Here is a 17,883-nt window from a genome sequence, read left to right as displayed (position 1 = left end):
TTGTGTCACATTAGTATATGGGAGGGGGGAAACTGTTCAAGATGGGTGGTGACCATGGCGGCCATTTTGAAGTTAGCCATTTTGGATCCAACTTTTGTTTTTTCAATGGGAAGAGGGTCATGTGACACATCAAACTCATTGGGAATTTCACAAGAAAAACAACGGTGTGCTTGGTGTGTTATTCTTTCACGAGTTATTTACAAGTTTCTGACCACTTATAAAATGTGTTCAAAGTGCTGCCCATTGTGTTGATTGTCAATGTAACCCTCTTCTCCCACTCTTCACTCACTGATAGCAACACCCCAGGAGAAATCTTGTGATCCAAAATGGCCGTCTTCAAAATGGCCGTCATGGTCACCACCCATCTTGAACAGTTTCACCCCTCTCATATACTAATGTGCCACAAACAGGAAGTTAATATCGCCAACCATTCCCATTTTATTAATATGTATCCATATAAATGCCCACTCTGTCGTTACAGAAGATGAATGTATGAAAGTTAATTCCTTATATATTCCTTTATTATTATGAAGCAAGTATTTCATCCTGATTAGTGTCTCTGAGGATCTGAAATCTACCCAGAATTTATACCACACAAACTTCCCACTTGATCCTGAGAACCATCAGGGGACGTTCTGTAATCTCCAGGTCTGCAATAAACGCAGAGAGTGGACGGAGTAGGCTCTGGACGCCCTGTGAAGGACTGGCGCCCCCTCCAGGGTGTGTCCTCACCTTGCGCCCAATGATTCCGGGTGGGCTCCGGACCCACCGCACCCCTGAACTGCATAAGGGTTACAGACAATGAATGAATGAATTCTCCTTTTAATCAATTGTTTCTTTATTCATTTAATTATATGATATCGTCACCAATAAACCCTCCACACTTTAAGTGTTTCCAGTTTCCAACGGCAGCACCACTGTTGCTCTGATCATTTGGGTTGGTTTTTATTCACTACCTTTTGTCAGAGTGGCCCCAAAACAGCTGCTGTGAAGTACACCACATTATACTCCATTTAACTCAGAAACAACCAATTCCTACAGGATCTGTGATGTTGGCTACGACAGCCCAGCTGTTCTTTTATGTCGTATTTTAACCATTCACCTTTACATCCTGAGATTTCATCAGAAGCTGCATTTTGTTCCAATGTGAAAGATCCTTCGAGAGATTTGGAGGATGGCCCTGATGTATCCTTCATTTGCTCACCCATAATTCACTGGGTGTGTACATCACAGTGGGAAATATACACCATGATTGGAGTTTGCTCCAGAATTCCCTAAGACACCACTCCTTTAAGTTTCACACCGAGACGTCTTTATTTCTTTGACTTTAAACCTCTTCATTTGAGAGAGCTGTCGGCTCCTGAGGTGGAGCTATAGTACAGAGGGGTTATGGACTGGAGAGAGTGAAATAGTTAAGTTCCTGATATGATCCCCTGTTTAAAACTGTCATAGTCTTAATACGCCCCTGTCCCAAAGGTATGGAACATTTTGTATGCGTCAAATTCACACAATATCTTAAACATCATGTCTATGTACTGTCCGTGTTCAAATACAGGTCACTGGGGTTTTCTCAGATTACTTCTAATCCGTTTTAATTTGCATTCCACAAACTGTCTCAGCCAATTGGGAGTAAAGTTTTTCAGAATTTTTAGGGATCTTTCGGCTTTAAATATTTAGTAAAGAGATTCTCCTGAATTCTAAACTGGGCCTCTATATGCAAAACACACACACACACACTCACACACACAGAGTTATGATTGGACAAGTGTAAGAGGATTCCCCCAATATTGTGGTGAACCAAAAAACCCCTCAAACCCAGGCCTTCACCACACACTCACACACTCAGCAAATAAAGACACACGAGGACGTCCGGTCAAAGAGGGAAACTCTTTATAAAAAGCAGAAGAACAAAAAAAAAGCTGTTAAAAAGAGCTGAGACAAAGAAAGTCATTCGCCCACGCCAACCATGACACCCCACCCCGCTTTTTATCAGAGAACCAGCGTTGGTTCAACCCACACACCCCCCACAAAGAAAACCAACGAGAAAAGGAGAAGAACCTGGACGGAATTCAGAAACCTCAGGGTGGTAATGGACCGGGAGCGGAAGTGAGATTCAGTGTATAACACAAACTGCAGCCCCGCTACAACACCAAATCTGACCCCTGGTCTCTGAGCCCTGACCCTGCCGACCTACGTGGTCTAGGTTAGAGATACTCCATGTTTGAAACCGTCCACTGATCACTGTTCATTACAGAGTCGAGGGATTCGCTGGTTACATTTGTGGTTGGTGCAGAGTCCCAAATCCTTACTCAACATAACGTTACTTGCCACATTTTCATTCAACGATTCATCGTCTCCGTTCGCAACAAAGGTCTCTCTATCACACACGATGTCATCAGCACTGGGAGGGTGAGATGTGTGTCACCCACCAGTCTAACTGTCAAGGGACAGTCGAACACACTGGAGGAGAGCGCACACTGCTACTATCAAGTGAGCATCGGTTACTAGTAGTAGCTTGTCGTAGCTGAACACAAAATATTAGAGAGAGCCCTGAATATTCACATCAAAATAAATACTGTACACCAGATACCTGGTGGTCACCTGATAATTTGGGACACACTCTGTAATATTTGGTGCTGATTAGATAGCTATTGATGCTCACTTCATAGTCTTCGGTGCTCATCTGCTACTGATCTGATTGCACTTGAGGAGAATGCACTGAATATCGTTTCTGTTTTTGAACCAATATGAAATACACAAGACTCCCATAACTCTGCAGTGTCCAGTGATTAGTGCACACTTTCAAACACAGGCTTTTTAGGCCTTAAATTGATTAAAGACTAAATACATCACTCAGTCATAAAACCTCTTAATCCCAAACCTTGTGAAACCCATGCAGTGTTCAGTTACAACAACATTTGTACAAATTTAGATGTGTCTTTAAGTGTAATCTGGTAGATTTCCTGGAGCAGGGCCACACTCTGATGGTATCATTGGTTCTAGGTGTTTCTCAAGCTAAGGGTTCTCACAGTTTAGTGAACCTGAAGGAGTGTACAATTAGCAGGTGGATATTAACAAACATGGTCTTACACCAGTCCCCATCTAAGCCAAGGTCCCAATGAACTCCTCACTGAAGTGAACTGGTCAGGGCTTGGACTGTGGGACACCAACCAGGGGCTGGACTCTCAGACCTTCATGGGAGCAGGTCATAACGACCATCCCATTTCTCTCTCTTCCAGTTACACAAAGTGGTCCAACCAATGGGAAGAGAGTAAAGACACCAACGTGGTAAATTTACACAACGTAGGGAGTCTTTCTTAAACACTTGTGAACAGAACCCAGGAGCAGCGTAGCTATCCTCTGCACTAAACCAGCCATTGACCTAGTGCCTAGTGAGGGTTCGGGGTTGGGTTATTGCCGTGTGTTTTCAGCGACCAGCACAGCATGAATTGTCTTGAGCAGAGCTTCAGATCTGTGTCCATTTGTTCCACAAATTCCTGGCCGAAGCAAACGTTTGAAGGGAGGAAAGGGCTTAAATGTTCTTTTCCTTCTTTGTCTTTGTAGGTTACAGCTTTGTTCTGATGAAGGATTTGGCCGTCACTGACCATGAGGATGGGATCAAGGCTGGGATTAAGATTAAGACTGGGATTGTTCACAGCAAAGGCTCAAGAAGAAGTCTCTCGCCACAATTCAGGGCCAGTCTCTCAGTTACTTCAAAACAGGAAAAGCACTCTACACTAGATCTCAAACTCCTAAAAACAGCAAAAAAGCAGAGCAATGTGTCATGGGAAATGTAGTCTTTTGGTGCAGTGTTTTCCACAGCTGTGCGACACATGGGAAGTGTCTAAACTGGCTTTAACTCACTAAATTACAACCAGAAATCATCTAGAAACCCAGAGGCTACCAGCGTAGTAAGAGAGGACACTGCAAAGTGAAAAAGGCAGCTGCTTTTTTGATTGGACCTCTGTGGAGAGGCCGTTTGACGGTGCCAAACCCTACAGCGTTTAACAAACACATGCTCTACTATGGCCTAATTTATATTACAATTCAATGCCACCTAAAGGTTCAGCTTTCCTGATGGTGCTTTCAGAGCACTCTGAATGAGAAAGCTAAGAAATGCACAGGAAGTGCTATACAAATTAAGCTATATCTACAAAATGATATCATATACTTTTCCGAGGTAAAAATATTTGTTTTAGGTTACATTAAGATTCTTTTTTAGATTCACTATTTAGATTTGGCCTCAGTGGGCGGGTACTCAGGGCCCCAGCTCACATTATTGGCTGAGCCAGCTGCCCACAGCTCCGCCCTGTCCTCAGTATAAAGGAGTCACTGATTTTAAATGAAATATCCGCCCCCATCAGAGGCAAACGGGTGGATGATGAATTCACCTGAAAGTAGAAAAGGAGCAACAGGTGCCGACATGTCAACGAACCGATGTTTCACACCATTGATCTATAGGCATTTATGGGATTAGGCATTTACAATGGTGCACACTGAAACTCAAACGCGATTAAAGGTGCAATAAGTCATTTTCTCCAATGATTTGTCATCACGTTATCATCTAGTGGCCTGGATGTGTCAGAACCCTAAACAAGGCTGCCCCTACGTAGGGGACCCACTGTGTGGAGGTTAAATTAGTTCATTCAGGGCCTACACAGCAACTTGACTTTTCATTCCACTGTGAATATTGTTTGGGAAAATGATGTATTGATCCTTTAAGCGTCCTTTAATAAAACGATTCAAATCAATATTTAAAAGTAAGTAAGTAAACCATCCTGGAATTAAAAAAAAACAAATAAAAGAAAGCCCCAATTAGGAACTGCTACAAGGGCCACGAAATCAACTGAACACTACACAACTAGATAACATCCATTACATGTGTTTTTCCTGCTCTTAGTTTATAAATAGAGCCCTAAAAAGGCTGTGGCACTGTTTTGGCAATTCCTGATTAGGACATGAACGTGGAGGTCAGTGGGACGGCGATATGTGGTGCGTCCATCCTTTTGTTTCTGACTGTCAGCACCGTGGCCAATACGGGAAACACTGCATGTGTCAGAAGAACACAATAATAATAGTAATAATAATAATAAGGATCGTTTAGAAAGAGGTCTTAAGAGAGTATAAAAGCAACTAGGTGACAGATGAAGAGACAGCACAGAAAATAAAAGTTCAGTCCTCGATCGTCCTCAATAGTGTTGCCTGTAGTACATTAACAGGAGTGTAAACATTTGCACGGGTGCCACCAGCTCGCTCAGAGTGAGAATAGTAAACAAGTGGAGCCAGAGCAATACTGAGAATGTGTGTGTGTGTGTGTGAGAGAGAGAGAGAGAGAAAGAGAGAGTCTGTGATTGTGAGTCACTTTCAGGTTTTCAGGCTTGAAGATGCAGCCAGCAGATCCACAGCTGTGCACATTCAGGGACATGCACACTGATCCAGAAACAGTTCAAACAACCCGGGGCAATGCACATGGTGTAAGACTGCCCTTTTCCTACTGTGCACATGGACTGGAGCACTACTGAGCCTCCTGTGGCAATGAGACAGAGGTGGGTAAAATATCCTAAACTCACACTCAAGGAAACCTACTCCAACTCATAAAATAGAGGAACAATACCTTCCCAAAATACATCAGCTCAAAACGAGCAGCTCAACAAATTACTTTAGCACTGGGTTCCTTTTAGAACTGCGGGGACTTGTGTAGAAGACTGTTCTCGACTTTTGGATCACTTTGAACCAAAATAGAAAGCTAATATCAGTGGCGTGATCCAATCACAAAGCAGCAGACCCTCGAATATAAAATGACATATAAGGAATAATATCTAAATACATGAGGGGCGTTCACTACGTTCTCTGTATTGTTATTAAGTAAAACAAATATAAAATGAATTATATTTTAATTTAGTTTTAATGTAATCACTCTTTAAGGAGCAGTAAGTAAGCTATTTTTGCTCCTGGGCTCCCTCTACATTTGCAAAGTGTAATCACATTTTCAGCAATGTCCAAAATCAAGGGGGAGGTGGAGGAAGTTGCACAGGGTAGGTTCCGCAGTGCTGAACCCAGGAAGTTCTATTCTCATTATTACAGGTCAGTGAAGCTTCACAGAGATTTTGAAATGGTAATTTTAGGGTAAAAATACTACTTACTGTTCCTTTAAATTCTAAACACTTAGCTCTAATTAGCTCTAATTAGCAATTAGCTTTTAAATGGCCTGAAGATAAAAAAGATTCTTTAAAAAAAGTCTTTACCGTATCATCAGAATAGTTGTGTTATTTAGAATGGTTTAGTTTTTGTAGATATTTCAACAAAAGTAATAATGGGAAGGAGCTGATGTTTCTATTCCATTAGAAAGCGCCACTGCCTAGAAACATCATGAAATTACCTGCAGTGTCAGTGGATTATATCCACACCCAGCGCTTAGCGAACGCCGCGTACACGGCTAAAACGTAACAGTTTAAACATTAGGTTCCTTCTCTCGCTAATGTATGTGAGTAGAAATAAAAGTGTTTTCAGAACATTAACTTGAGTAAACAATAATAAATGACTAACCCACCTCTGATTATAAATGATATACCCTGACTGTAGTTCATTAGCTAGCTGTAGTCAGCTAGCCACAGCCCATGCTAACAGGAGAGTTACTCAGAGCTCAGTAAACACACTCCCTACAGAGACTGCTCATAGAAAGCTCTAGAAAGCGGTTAGAAAAGAAAGCCACGTCTCACTAGAGTTCCTGGACAGGGCTAAAGGCTAAAGGCTAAAGGGTAAAGGTGAAAGTAGCATGACGGTGTTTGTGTGTGTTTACTTTAAAGTGGCAGGGCGTGTAATACTATGGTTCTAGGCTTTCTCTCATGCAGTCTTCTTTATCCCTGAAAGACTTTTATTTTTTATTCCCGGGTCGTGGCACCAGTAAGATGGCTCCGCCTCCCTGCGCAAGGCCGCACAGAAGTGTCAGAAAAGCAGAGGAGAGTGATAGTTAACAGCGAGGAACTCTCGTTCTAGGTTTGTGGAGAGTCCCAACAGTAGAGGAAGTGAGAGAGAGTGAGATCACGGTTTTTTGTCTCTGCTTGCAAACAGAGCACACGTTTTCACAGGGTTTGAGTGTGTGTGTGTGTGTATGTGTGTGTGTGTGTGGGGGAGGGGTTGTGTGGGTAGGTGTGGGCGTATGTCGCCGTGGCCCTGTGTTGTGACAGGGTCGTATGAAACATGCTTCAAGAACGTCACACAGTCGTAACTCTCTATCACCTTTTACTCTCTCTCTCTCTGTCTCTCTCTCTCTCTCTCTCTCTCTCTCTCTGTTCATGGCATTGGGTTAAATATCAGCTGGGTCCTAAGACTCCTCTTCTCCTGTAGAGACGGCAAGCCTCGCGGCCACAGAGAGGTGGTCGGTCAGGCCGGACAGCTGAGTGATGAAACTGAACTCCTCAATGTCCTGAAAGAGAGAGAGAGAGAGACGTGTGTTAAAACTCAAGCCATGTCCAACACCAATCCAAATAAGTGCTTCAAACAAGGAGTTCAGCTGCTTTATGGTCAACCAGGGTGGACCTAGACATTCAACGGCACACACACACACACACACACACGCATGCAGCTTGTATATTCTCCTTTGATAACCTGACATGGCACGCTGGAGGTCCCCATGCTCAATGCCAAGCGGGGGTTACCAAGTGCTGTGCTCTCTGGGGGGGCCTTCCTCATTAAAGGCCAGTCATTTTTAGAAAGAACAAGGGCCACGGTTTTTTCCCCTTACGTGTCATTGATTTTAATCTTGCACCATTCGTTTACCAACCCTCGAGTTCTCAGTGTTTGTTGTGGTCTTACGCAGGGCACGTGAGGGGGGGCATGTAACCTGTTACAGCCCCTTAAAAATACAGTGGGTATGACACCAAGGCATCAAAATATAGTGGACTTAAGACATTACAAACAGGATTGTCACTTTAATAATAAATATAAATTAATAATTAATAAATTAATATAAATATAAGGTTTCCCTAGGCTCTGGACACACACCGATGAAGCAGTTACAGGTGAATGAATGAATGCCTATGTCATAAAGCTTTATACGAATGCATCTAACGCTTTTTTCATTCATTTTGAACGATGTAGTTCCTGGTCCAGGCCACAGTGTGGCAGCGTAGAGTTAAGAGTACATACATGAACAGTGTTGTTCTTCCTGTATAGAGGCCTGATGCGAGGGTATATATGTATTTATTTATTAATATTAAGTTGATGGCCTAAGAGCTCATTCTGAAGACTGCACTAGAGAATACGTTCCGTCAGAGAATAATCAGCCACAAGTTGTAATGGAAAATGGACCAGCGATCAGGAAAAATGTGCATTTAATGTAATCATTTATGTTTGATGAAACTGAACAGGATTAAATGGGGCATTACTGACCGCAACTGTGGCACAAGGGAAGTGGAGTGTAAATGAGAACTGACCACTTTCCAGTCTGGCTGCAGGCCTTCCTCTTTGTACAGGATGTAGTCGATCCTGCGGCCGTTCCCTTTAAGCGGGATCTTGCGACCTTTCTGGTTGGGACACTGGTTCTTGCTGGCTGGAAAAACCAAGTATTCCTTTCTGCCTTCTTCATTCTCCATTACCCTGAGGACGACAAACACACACGGGTTGAGATGAGCATGGAGTACGTGCAGGATGAGCTAGATCTTGTTTATAAAACAACAGTAATGATGAAACCTAACACTAACGCAGTAGTAATAATGAATAGAGTAGCTGTAGACGAGTAATTGGTGTATTCAGTAGGCTCAGAGGTCACCATGCTCAATGCCAAGTGTCGACTAGAGGGCCCTGTGGCACAGGGCTGTGGGGCAATGTCAGACCCCATTTTACTTGAATATTTTGGCCATTAAAATAAATAAACAGTTGGCTATAGAGTGTATGGTTAGAGTGTTCTGAACTAAAGACTCATTGATCACATAGAAGGGTAATGTATGGTAAATATACACATTAGTCCTTTTTTCAGAGCAAATAAACACAAGAGGGTTTGGGAGCCCCCCATTTAAGTGGCATGCTTCGTTCACTTCCTCTAAAGAGAACACACTTCTGCACGTTTAATGCACAGTTACGGTGTATTTGCTGAAATAGACAAATCAAGAAAGGTAAACATTAGAGGAACATTTCCTGTTGTTGTTTTATTGAATTCAGAAGATGAACAAAAACTAACATTCATTCATTCTTCTTCTGTAAATGCTAATTAGGGTCACAGTGGGTTTTGGAGCCCACTAGGAAACACACACTGAGCAGGGTATCACACACTCACCCAGTCACTCACACACTCACAACTGTGGGCAGAGAGACAATTTACAGAATAAAAGGCCACATTCAGAGTAGAGAACCTCCACTTGTTTTCACTCAGAAAGTCGACGGGGACGTGTTGTTTGACCAGGAGTGTGTTAGAAATTGACACATTACTGACTGAATGCATGAGTGCACACTTTAGAGGGGAACACTGGGTGTTTGTGTGAGATGAGTGTATGTGTGTGAGTGTCTGTGTGTGTCCACAGATTGTCTCCAAAAAAGCCTCACCAAACTGAATGCAAGTCTATCTTTAATTTCCCCTGGGGATCAATAAAGTATTTGTCTGTCTGTCTATCTATCTATTGTCTATCTATTGTCTATCTGTCTGTCTGTCTGTCTATCTGTCTATCTATCTATTGTCTATCTGTCTGTCTGTCTGTCTATCTATCTATCTATCTATCTATCTATCTATCTATCTATCTAATGTGATGTCCCCACAATGCTCGTTAACAATCAAGTGTGTGTGTGTATGTGGGAGTCACTTACTTCTGCAGACTCTCGGGTGAGCTGACCTCCTCATCATAAAGACCACTTGTGTCCAACAAGGTACCTGTTAGACACCACACACACACACACACACACACACACACACACTGTTATTATGTATTATTCTGAGTAGTAGTTTTGCAGCATTAACCTGTTGATGACGTTTGAATGGAAGTGTAACAGTGTAAAAGGCATGTGATGATTTCAGACTGCGACTGAAGAAATAAATCAGATGAAATACAGCTGCAGAAATGGAGTTAAATGGAGAAAAAAGGTTTGGTATCGACTGCTGACTGTACAGCCACTGGACGGTGACTCATCTCTGGTGTGTTATATTTATCCGTCTGCGTTTGCATGTGTTCTCTGCATTAATCTTCTCTCGGCTCAAACACTCGGCGCCTCGGTGAGACTCTCCAGTCATTACAGAGCACTGATCTGACATCCTCCTGCATCCAATCCTCCCGAGAACGACGCCCACCAGCCCCCAGAGGACACCGTGACTCACACTTACACTTCTCTATCTCTCACTAAGGTAACTACCCTCAGGGAGATTTTACATTACTCTCACAGGTCACTCTCTCACTTCCTCTCTTTCTTCCTCCCTCTCTCTTTGCCCGACCAGCTACGGTGCTTTTTTATAGCAGTCAGTTCCTCTTCTGCGTCACTGATCATCTTCAAGACACTGAACACATCTCACACAATCTCAGGGTCACATCTCCATCTCCAGAGATCTCCATGCTCCTCCGTCCACAGCGTGCAGCGCAATCAAGACGTCCACAACCTTCTGGAGATGGAGATGTGACCCTGAGATTGTGTGAGATGTGTTCATGTGTTCGAGATCATTGATATCTGGGTTCTGTTCTCCTCTTTCTGTTCTCCACAGTGTGTCCCACACAGACACTGAGTCCAGATGAGCGTCACACGCTTGAAATAAAGTCATTGATCCGCAATTTTGAAAAGGTGCCAATTATTTTGTATTTGAAATTATATCAATATTTAGATTTATTTTTCAGTTTTTTGTGCTGTGTTCCAGTAACTCACAAAGGAAATAAACCTGTAATTACAACAACTTTCTGGGAGAAATGCTTCGTTTCCATGAACACGGATGTTACGCTGCTCACGTGCACGGTTTGTAGAGTATAATGTACGTTAAAAAGCGCTGAATCAGTGAAAGGGGACTCTGTGGCGCTGCTGCTAATTATTTTAGAAGTTAAACAAAGTCCAACACTTCGATTAGAGGAGATTAAACTCTTGGAGTGCTATTTCTAAACAACTGAAGTCGTCCCCAGTGATTCAGCAAAAACTACGTATTAAATAATTGATCTCTGGAGAAACTAAACGACCAAGTGTCCAAGAGGTTTGTTCGAGTTGTGTATCTCTGTTATTTAAATTGTGTCATTGTCACACAGAGGAAATGGCAGCTATTGTTTTTAAGATCTGATAAACAATGTATTACACATTTTACATTAGATTCAAACAACTGTGAGGCGTGTGTTGAGGGGTGCCAATCTGTTGGAAATTGTATACTAACCATTCATTCATTCGTTCATTCATTCGTTTGTTCATTCATTATCTGTAACCCTTTTCCAGTTCAGGGTCGCGGTGGGTCCAGAGCCTACCTGGAATCATTGGGCGCAAGGCGGGAACACACCCTGGAGGGGGCTACACTAACCATGCGTGAGTGATGTATATAATGTAAATATGACTGAGTGAATTTTGAATCTGTTCCATGACGTGCCTTGCATTTAAAGATGGAGAAAATCCACACTGTTTGAACTTTGAATTCTTCTGTTACCAAAAATAAACAGTTTGAGTTGAAAAAGCCAAGACTTTAGTGTGGAATCTCACTTTGGGGACGATATAACAGCAGAACAATGTGGCTGATTTTCAGTTCATCACTGATTGATCTTTGATATGCTCCCAGCCACGATTAAGACAAACACACACACACTGTGTTGCAGTCTATCTGGCAACCTGTATGCATCATGTCTGGTGAAAGCTTGAGGTCAGTTGGCCTCCGTCCCAGTTCTGCAGACCCCACGCACTGCATTTTATTTCTTGTTTCTGTAACGTTGAGCTCTGTGCCAGTTCCAGCAGTTCTGAAACTCTTTAGTGAATGTCTCGAACAGTGAGAGAAAGTGCCACCAGGAGTCACACTTATAAATATGTATTAACTTTCATTTACCGTTTACAGCATTAGTGCTGCACTATTAATGTGAGGGAACAGCTAGCATTATGCCAAAGGAGGTAGGCAAAGTCATAGCGTAGCCTACAAATGTTAGCATGTTTGAGCTTGTTGAGTAATTGCACTTTAAAACTGTATTTTAACTTGAGTTTTTTTTTTATTTTTTGGTTGAAGCTTTGAACATATTCTCTATTTTGTAAAAAGAGTTGTGCTTATTGGCTGCTCATTTTCATTCATTAATTCCTCCAGGTGACTGTGTTCTCTCTGTGTCTGCGTGGGTTTCCTCCGGGTGACTGTCTGTGAGGAGTGTGGTGTGTTCTCCCTGTGTCTGTGTGGGTTTTCTCCCACCAGCCCCCAGAGAACTCTCTCTCTCACTAAGGTAACTACCCTCAGGGTACCCTCTACTCTCCTCCAAAAGATACATAGTGCAGTTTCTGCCGTGCTGAGCCCGAAGTGGCAGTGGCAGAGGCTCTACTCTCCCTCTTAAGGGACAGTGGAACATCACAATTGGAAGCTGTATTTAAATTAAAGGAGGATGTTTTAAATAGTTGTTCTAAAATATCCATCAACATTTGTCCAGTTTGGTAAAAAAACACAAGCTAAGACAAACAGGGTAAACTTTTTTTTCCCTTTTTTTTCTTTTATTCTGAGACCTTTCCAGAAGCATTGGCAGCCATCTTAATTCCTCGGCTCCAGCCCTGCTCCTGTGAGTGTATGGACATGGAGGAGGGCAGCGCTGCAGAGGACTGGACACCAGCCACAAACCCGCGCTCGCCGCCATTAGGAGCCTTCTCTCTGCTCAGTGTGGTGGCAAAGCATGCTGGGAAGGCCAGCATCTTCGTTTCCTGCCAGCTCATCTCACACACCATCTGCGGAGAGCAGAGCCACGGCTAATTCTGCTCTGAGAGAGAGGTCCTACACACACACACACACACACACACACACACACACACACACACACGCAAATTGCTTTGAAGAACCCTTCAGGAGCCTTAGGGGGTCAAGAGGGTCCTGGAGATGTCATGCTTCTGTGTCCACATGAAGTTTTAATTGGAAAAGTTTCCCAGAAAGAGTCATTCAAAGGGAATTGAGAGGCTTTAGAGCCACAGCACCTTCTTTACAGCTGAACAATGAAGTGGTTTTATATCAAGCCACAGTTTTATTTTAGTTTTGATGATAAACATCCTCCTGTGCTGAGAGAGAGGGCACTTCTTTAAATCTGAATGAGGAACAGCGAGGCTTGGCTGCACAAAGCAAGCAATCTGAGCTACACAGTGAAGTTCATCTTTACAGAAATGAGTAGTGACCGAGGGTAGTTATATAACCACTCAAAAACATTCATATACTGTCTTTTACACTGTGGAAAACCCTGGGCTGACATTGTTTCCTGACGATTTGTACTATTTTTAATCTCTTTCTACATTCTGTTTATGAAAAAACTACACCAAGTCTGAATGATGCCTCATGTGCTGTGGTGGATTTCTCAAAATACATCAGATCACTGCTCGACTCATAAACACTAACTGAAGTGCTGAATTAATCATTGTCAAATTCTGTTTTGTCTGAAGTAGATTATTAAGTGCATTTCAACACACTCGTTTCTTATATCCTAGGATTTCATTATTAAAAACAGATGAATTAGAAGAGCATATAACCTAGAGTAGAGTAAGAAAACTAAGGGCAGCACGGTGGAGCAGCAGGTAGGTGTCGCAGTCACACAGCTCCAGGGTCCTGGAGGTTGTGGGTTCGATTCCCGCTCCGGGTGACTGTCTGTGAGGAGTGTGGTGTGTTCTCCCTGTGTCTGCGTGGGTTTACTCCGGGTGACTGTCTGTGAGGAGTGTGGTGTGTTCTCCCTGTGTCTGCGTGGGTTTACTCCGGGTGACTGTCTGTGAGGAGTGTGGTGTGTTCTCTCTGTGTCTGCGTGGGTTTCCTCCGGGTGACTGTCTGTGAGGAGTGTGGTGTGTTCTCCCTGTGTCTGCGTGGGTTTCCTCCGGGTGACTGTCTGTGAGGAGTGTGGTGTGTTCTCCCTGTGTCTGCGTGGGTTTCCTCCGGGTGACTGTCTGTGAGGAGTGTGGTGTGTTCTCCCTGTGTCTGCGTGGGTTTCCTCCGGGTGACTGTCTGTGAGGAGTGTGGTGTGTTCTCCCTGTGTCTGCGTGGGTTTCCTCCGGGTGACTGTCTGTGAGGAGTGTGGTGTGTTCTAAACTAAACTACTCAAAACATAGAATATAAAAACATGTCAAACCACGTCAAGGATGAACAGATTGACTGAAATGTTTTCGCCTGGAAATTTTCAACATCTGCAAAGTGCACGTCAGTTGATCAAGCTCTGCGTATGCCCTTTAGGTTGTTTTGGGGGTTGTTTTAAGGGGTTTAATGTTGTTGTTTGGGGGGTTTGTGTGGTGTATGTGTGTGTTTTTGTGTTTGATGTGGGTTCACTCTCTCATACGAGGGGCATTTCAGGCGTGGGGTTCCCCCTTATCTCACAGCAAACTCAAACGGAGGCTAAACCCTTAGCTTCTTTGCCCACTGCCTTTTTAAGAGTTTATAAAAGTTTCTTGAAAAGCTGTAACTGGGCAAGATTAAGTATTAGAGATTTTTAAAGTGTATTAAACTCAAAGCAATAATAAAAAGTGTAACAGAAACTCAATGCACAACACGAAGGTCTCAAAACTAGACAGTGCTTACTCAAACAAGACTGCGTGGGTTCATATGAAACTCACATGCTCACTGCTGATTACTGACGGCGTGTCCGAGTGTACACTGACATAAGAGCGTCGCTGTGGTTTCAGATGTAATTATAATCTGATTTCACTTATTTATCCATCAGAGATCTCAGTGCATTTTCAGAGTGGACTGAACCCACTCGACTGAACCCTGTAACCCCCGTGGTTTCCCAATGTGCAGCAAGTAGCTGTAATGTTGTTTAAATACCACATGGAAATTAAATTCCTGTGGAGTCTGGAAACACAGGACCTGTAATTCCCATGGACCCCCACCCACTGCACAGACCTGCTCCTGTATCTGACCACCCTTCCTCCGGAGCTGAAAAGACTAGAAACAAACCTTGGACTTTAGACCTAGACCCTAACGTCTGTGTAAGACTGCAGCAGTGTGTGCCGTGAGGCTGCTCTAGGTTTAGGGCTCTGTGCTGGTTTGCCCCCTGCTCTCTGAAGGTGACTGTGAGCTAAAAGCTGGTGTGATGACTCTGTTCGTGAAAAAAGGGTCAGAGTCTGAGGCTGAAACGCACGACGGTGGCTGGGCAGTAATGGCTGTAATCAGGAGAGTGCAGACTCACCCAGAGCCCACTGCTTGTCCTCGCCAGGCCCCAGACGACACGGGTCTCTGTACTGCGTAAAAATAGCATGCTGCTGCTCCATTTTATCCTCTGAGAGAGAGAGAGAGGGAGAGAGAGAGAGAGAGAAAGAGAGAAAGAAAGAGAGAGAGACAGAGAAAGAGAGAGATAGAGAGAGAGAGGGAGACAGAGTGAGAGAGAAAGAGAGAGAGAGAGAGAGAAAGAGAGATAGAGACAAAGAGAGCGAGAGAGAGAGAGAGTGAGAAAGAGAAAGAGAGAGAGAGAGAGAGAGAGAAAGAGAGAGAGAAAGAAAGAGAGAGAGAGAGAGAGAAAGAGAGAAAGAAAAAGAGAGAGACAGAAAGAGAGTGAGAAAGAGAGAGAGAGACAAAGAGAGTGAGAGATAGAGAAAGAAAGAGAGAGAGAGAGAGAGAGAGAGAGAGAGAGAGAGAGAGAGAGAGAGATGAAATATTTGTATTGCATATATACAATGGAAATCATTACTGTACACAGTATTATCTTCAAAGTTATTATGAGACATTCCTATTGGTTCATTAGTCCAATTACACAGCACTGTAAAACTGCACATTCAGATTCATTGGTTTTCATTGGTTCTTCTGTACACTTGCTCCAATAAGAGGCTCCATTCCGTTCTCTAATCCATATCCAGGGTTTTATATTCATACTCAGTCCATCACTGATTGGCATTGCTCTTGTTGTTGTTATTGTTTTGTGGTGAGTTCCCCTTTAGAGTCCTGCTTCCTCTCGGTGGTTCTCACTCTTGCTTCGAGGGAGATTTTTAGGATTATTTAAAAGCTGCAGCTATAAAAAATCATTAGGAAATACATCTATTGTGTGTTGATCAGTGTTTTGAGTTTCCTTCTTTAGCCTCGACGCCTGCTTCACGTCGCCTCTTCATTCTCTTTATTTAGTGATTTAGAAGTCTGCAGCAGAGGCGTTTGAAATGTTTGGCTTCTGGGCCAAAGTACAGAGCTCACGGCGGGTCCAGGGCAAGAACACACATGCAGTGTGGTGTATTTCATATTTATACTTCACAGATTCAAAGAGAGAGAGAGTTTCACATAAGAATTGCAAAGATAAAGCGATCCATGTCCGTCACAAAAATAATTCCCCGGAGAACAATAACCTCCTGGTTTTAAAGAAGTCTATTAATAAAAAACGTGATAAAGAATGTGTTGAGGTGGTGTGACTTACTCAAGCCTTCATCAGGACACACACACACACACACACACACACACTGGCAAATCAATGCAAATAATGTGAGACATTTTACAAATGCAAATGTCACTTGGAAAGTACTGGGATTAGTGTAATATCACAGTTCCTAGTGTAAAGTTCTTTTTTGTGTCTACGTCATCTGTGCCTTTAACTCACTCACTCACTGTTCACAATGTTGTGACAGTTCCACAAGGGGGTGCTGCTTCACATCAGTGGTACTTTGTGTCCTTGGTCATTTACAGCATGTTCTCTTACAGGATGTGACTCTCCGGTGGGTCAAAAAGAAATCTAAAGAAACACAGCTCTGATATAAAGGAAGCTATCCACACGTCCTCCGCAGTGGTTAGAGTTCCTCTATCTATACGTTTCCACTGATAGGACCCCAGGGGCCAGGTACAATCCACTCACTGTTCACAGGTTCATTGTGAGGCTGAGGAATCCAGTCTGGAAAACTGCATCACGGGTCACGGTGGGTGTCTTTGTTGTTGTAGTTCACCTGCTTGGCCTCTGGAGGGCGCCTTGACTAGCGTACTAGTCACTGGTCAGATACAGGATGTGAAACCTCTTGTGGCTCAGCAGGTAGGAAGAGGAAACTGGTGAAATTGCTTAGTGCACTTTTAAAGCATTACCTCATTTGCTCTGTTTTACAAATACAGACTGTAGTCTATCTGTTGCTCTGCATACTTTGGTTACCCCTAGCACCTTGCTGTTTGTCAGGACCCCCACAGAGCAGGTGTGATGTGGTGGTGGATCATTCTCAGCGCTGCAGTGACACTGACGTGGTGGTGGTGTGTTAGTGTGTGTTGTGCTGGTGTAGAGTGGATCAGACACAGCAGTGCTGCTGGAGTTTTTAAACCCCTCAGTGTCTGGACTGAGAACAGTCCACCGACCAAAAACATCCAGCCGACAGCATCCTGTGTCACTGATGAAGGACTAGAGCACGAGCGACACACACTGTGCAGCGACAGAATGTATTTACACATCCAGGCCACTAGGTGTCAGTCTAATGAATGTTTTGTAACATGAAGAAGAATCCCTGGAGAAAATGGCTGACTGAAGAGAAGGGACTGATCCCTGGAGGATGATATATTTATGAGCGCAAGTCATTCTTTCATCTTCTGACATCTTTGAGCGAGAAACGCTGACCTGAGTGCAAGCGGAGGCAAATTGAGGGATTAGCATCGCTAACAGTGCTAGCTTTTCCAGCCGAGCGGAGGGAGGCCACAGCGTGATCCACTTAATTAAGCTGATCAATCCAGTCCAGTCGTGCTGAACTGGACACGGCCACAGAAGCTTCATCAGCAACTTCACGGCCCCTTTCTCAGCCGGAGATTAAGACAGGCTTTGAACTGAGAGACAGTTCAGACAGAGC

The 17,883-nt window shown here is 43.5% G+C and overlaps 1 protein-coding gene across 1 annotated transcript in view; it reads right to left on the bottom strand.

Moving 5' to 3' along the window:
• Positions 1–6,236: 6,236 nt before the first annotated feature.
• The window catches only part of smpd3 (sphingomyelin phosphodiesterase 3), a 36,640-nt gene continuing 24,993 nt past the window's right edge, over positions 6,237–17,883 (bottom strand). The window contains 4 exon segments of the mRNA XM_066658954.1: positions 6,237–7,426; positions 8,436–8,598; positions 9,799–9,862; positions 15,279–15,368. Of these exon segments, the coding sequence (XP_066515051.1) occupies positions 7,325–7,426; positions 8,436–8,598; positions 9,799–9,862; positions 15,279–15,368 (419 nt within the window). The 3' untranslated portion in view covers positions 6,237–7,324.

The sequence above is a fragment of the Hoplias malabaricus genome, unplaced genomic scaffold (genome assembly GCF_029633855.1).
Source record: "Hoplias malabaricus isolate fHopMal1 unplaced genomic scaffold, fHopMal1.hap1 scaffold_115, whole genome shotgun sequence".
NCBI classification, from domain to species: Eukaryota; Metazoa; Chordata; class Actinopteri; order Characiformes; family Erythrinidae; genus Hoplias; species Hoplias malabaricus.
Note: the sequence above shows the minus strand (reverse complement) of the source record. Positions and strands in the feature narration are given on the sequence as shown.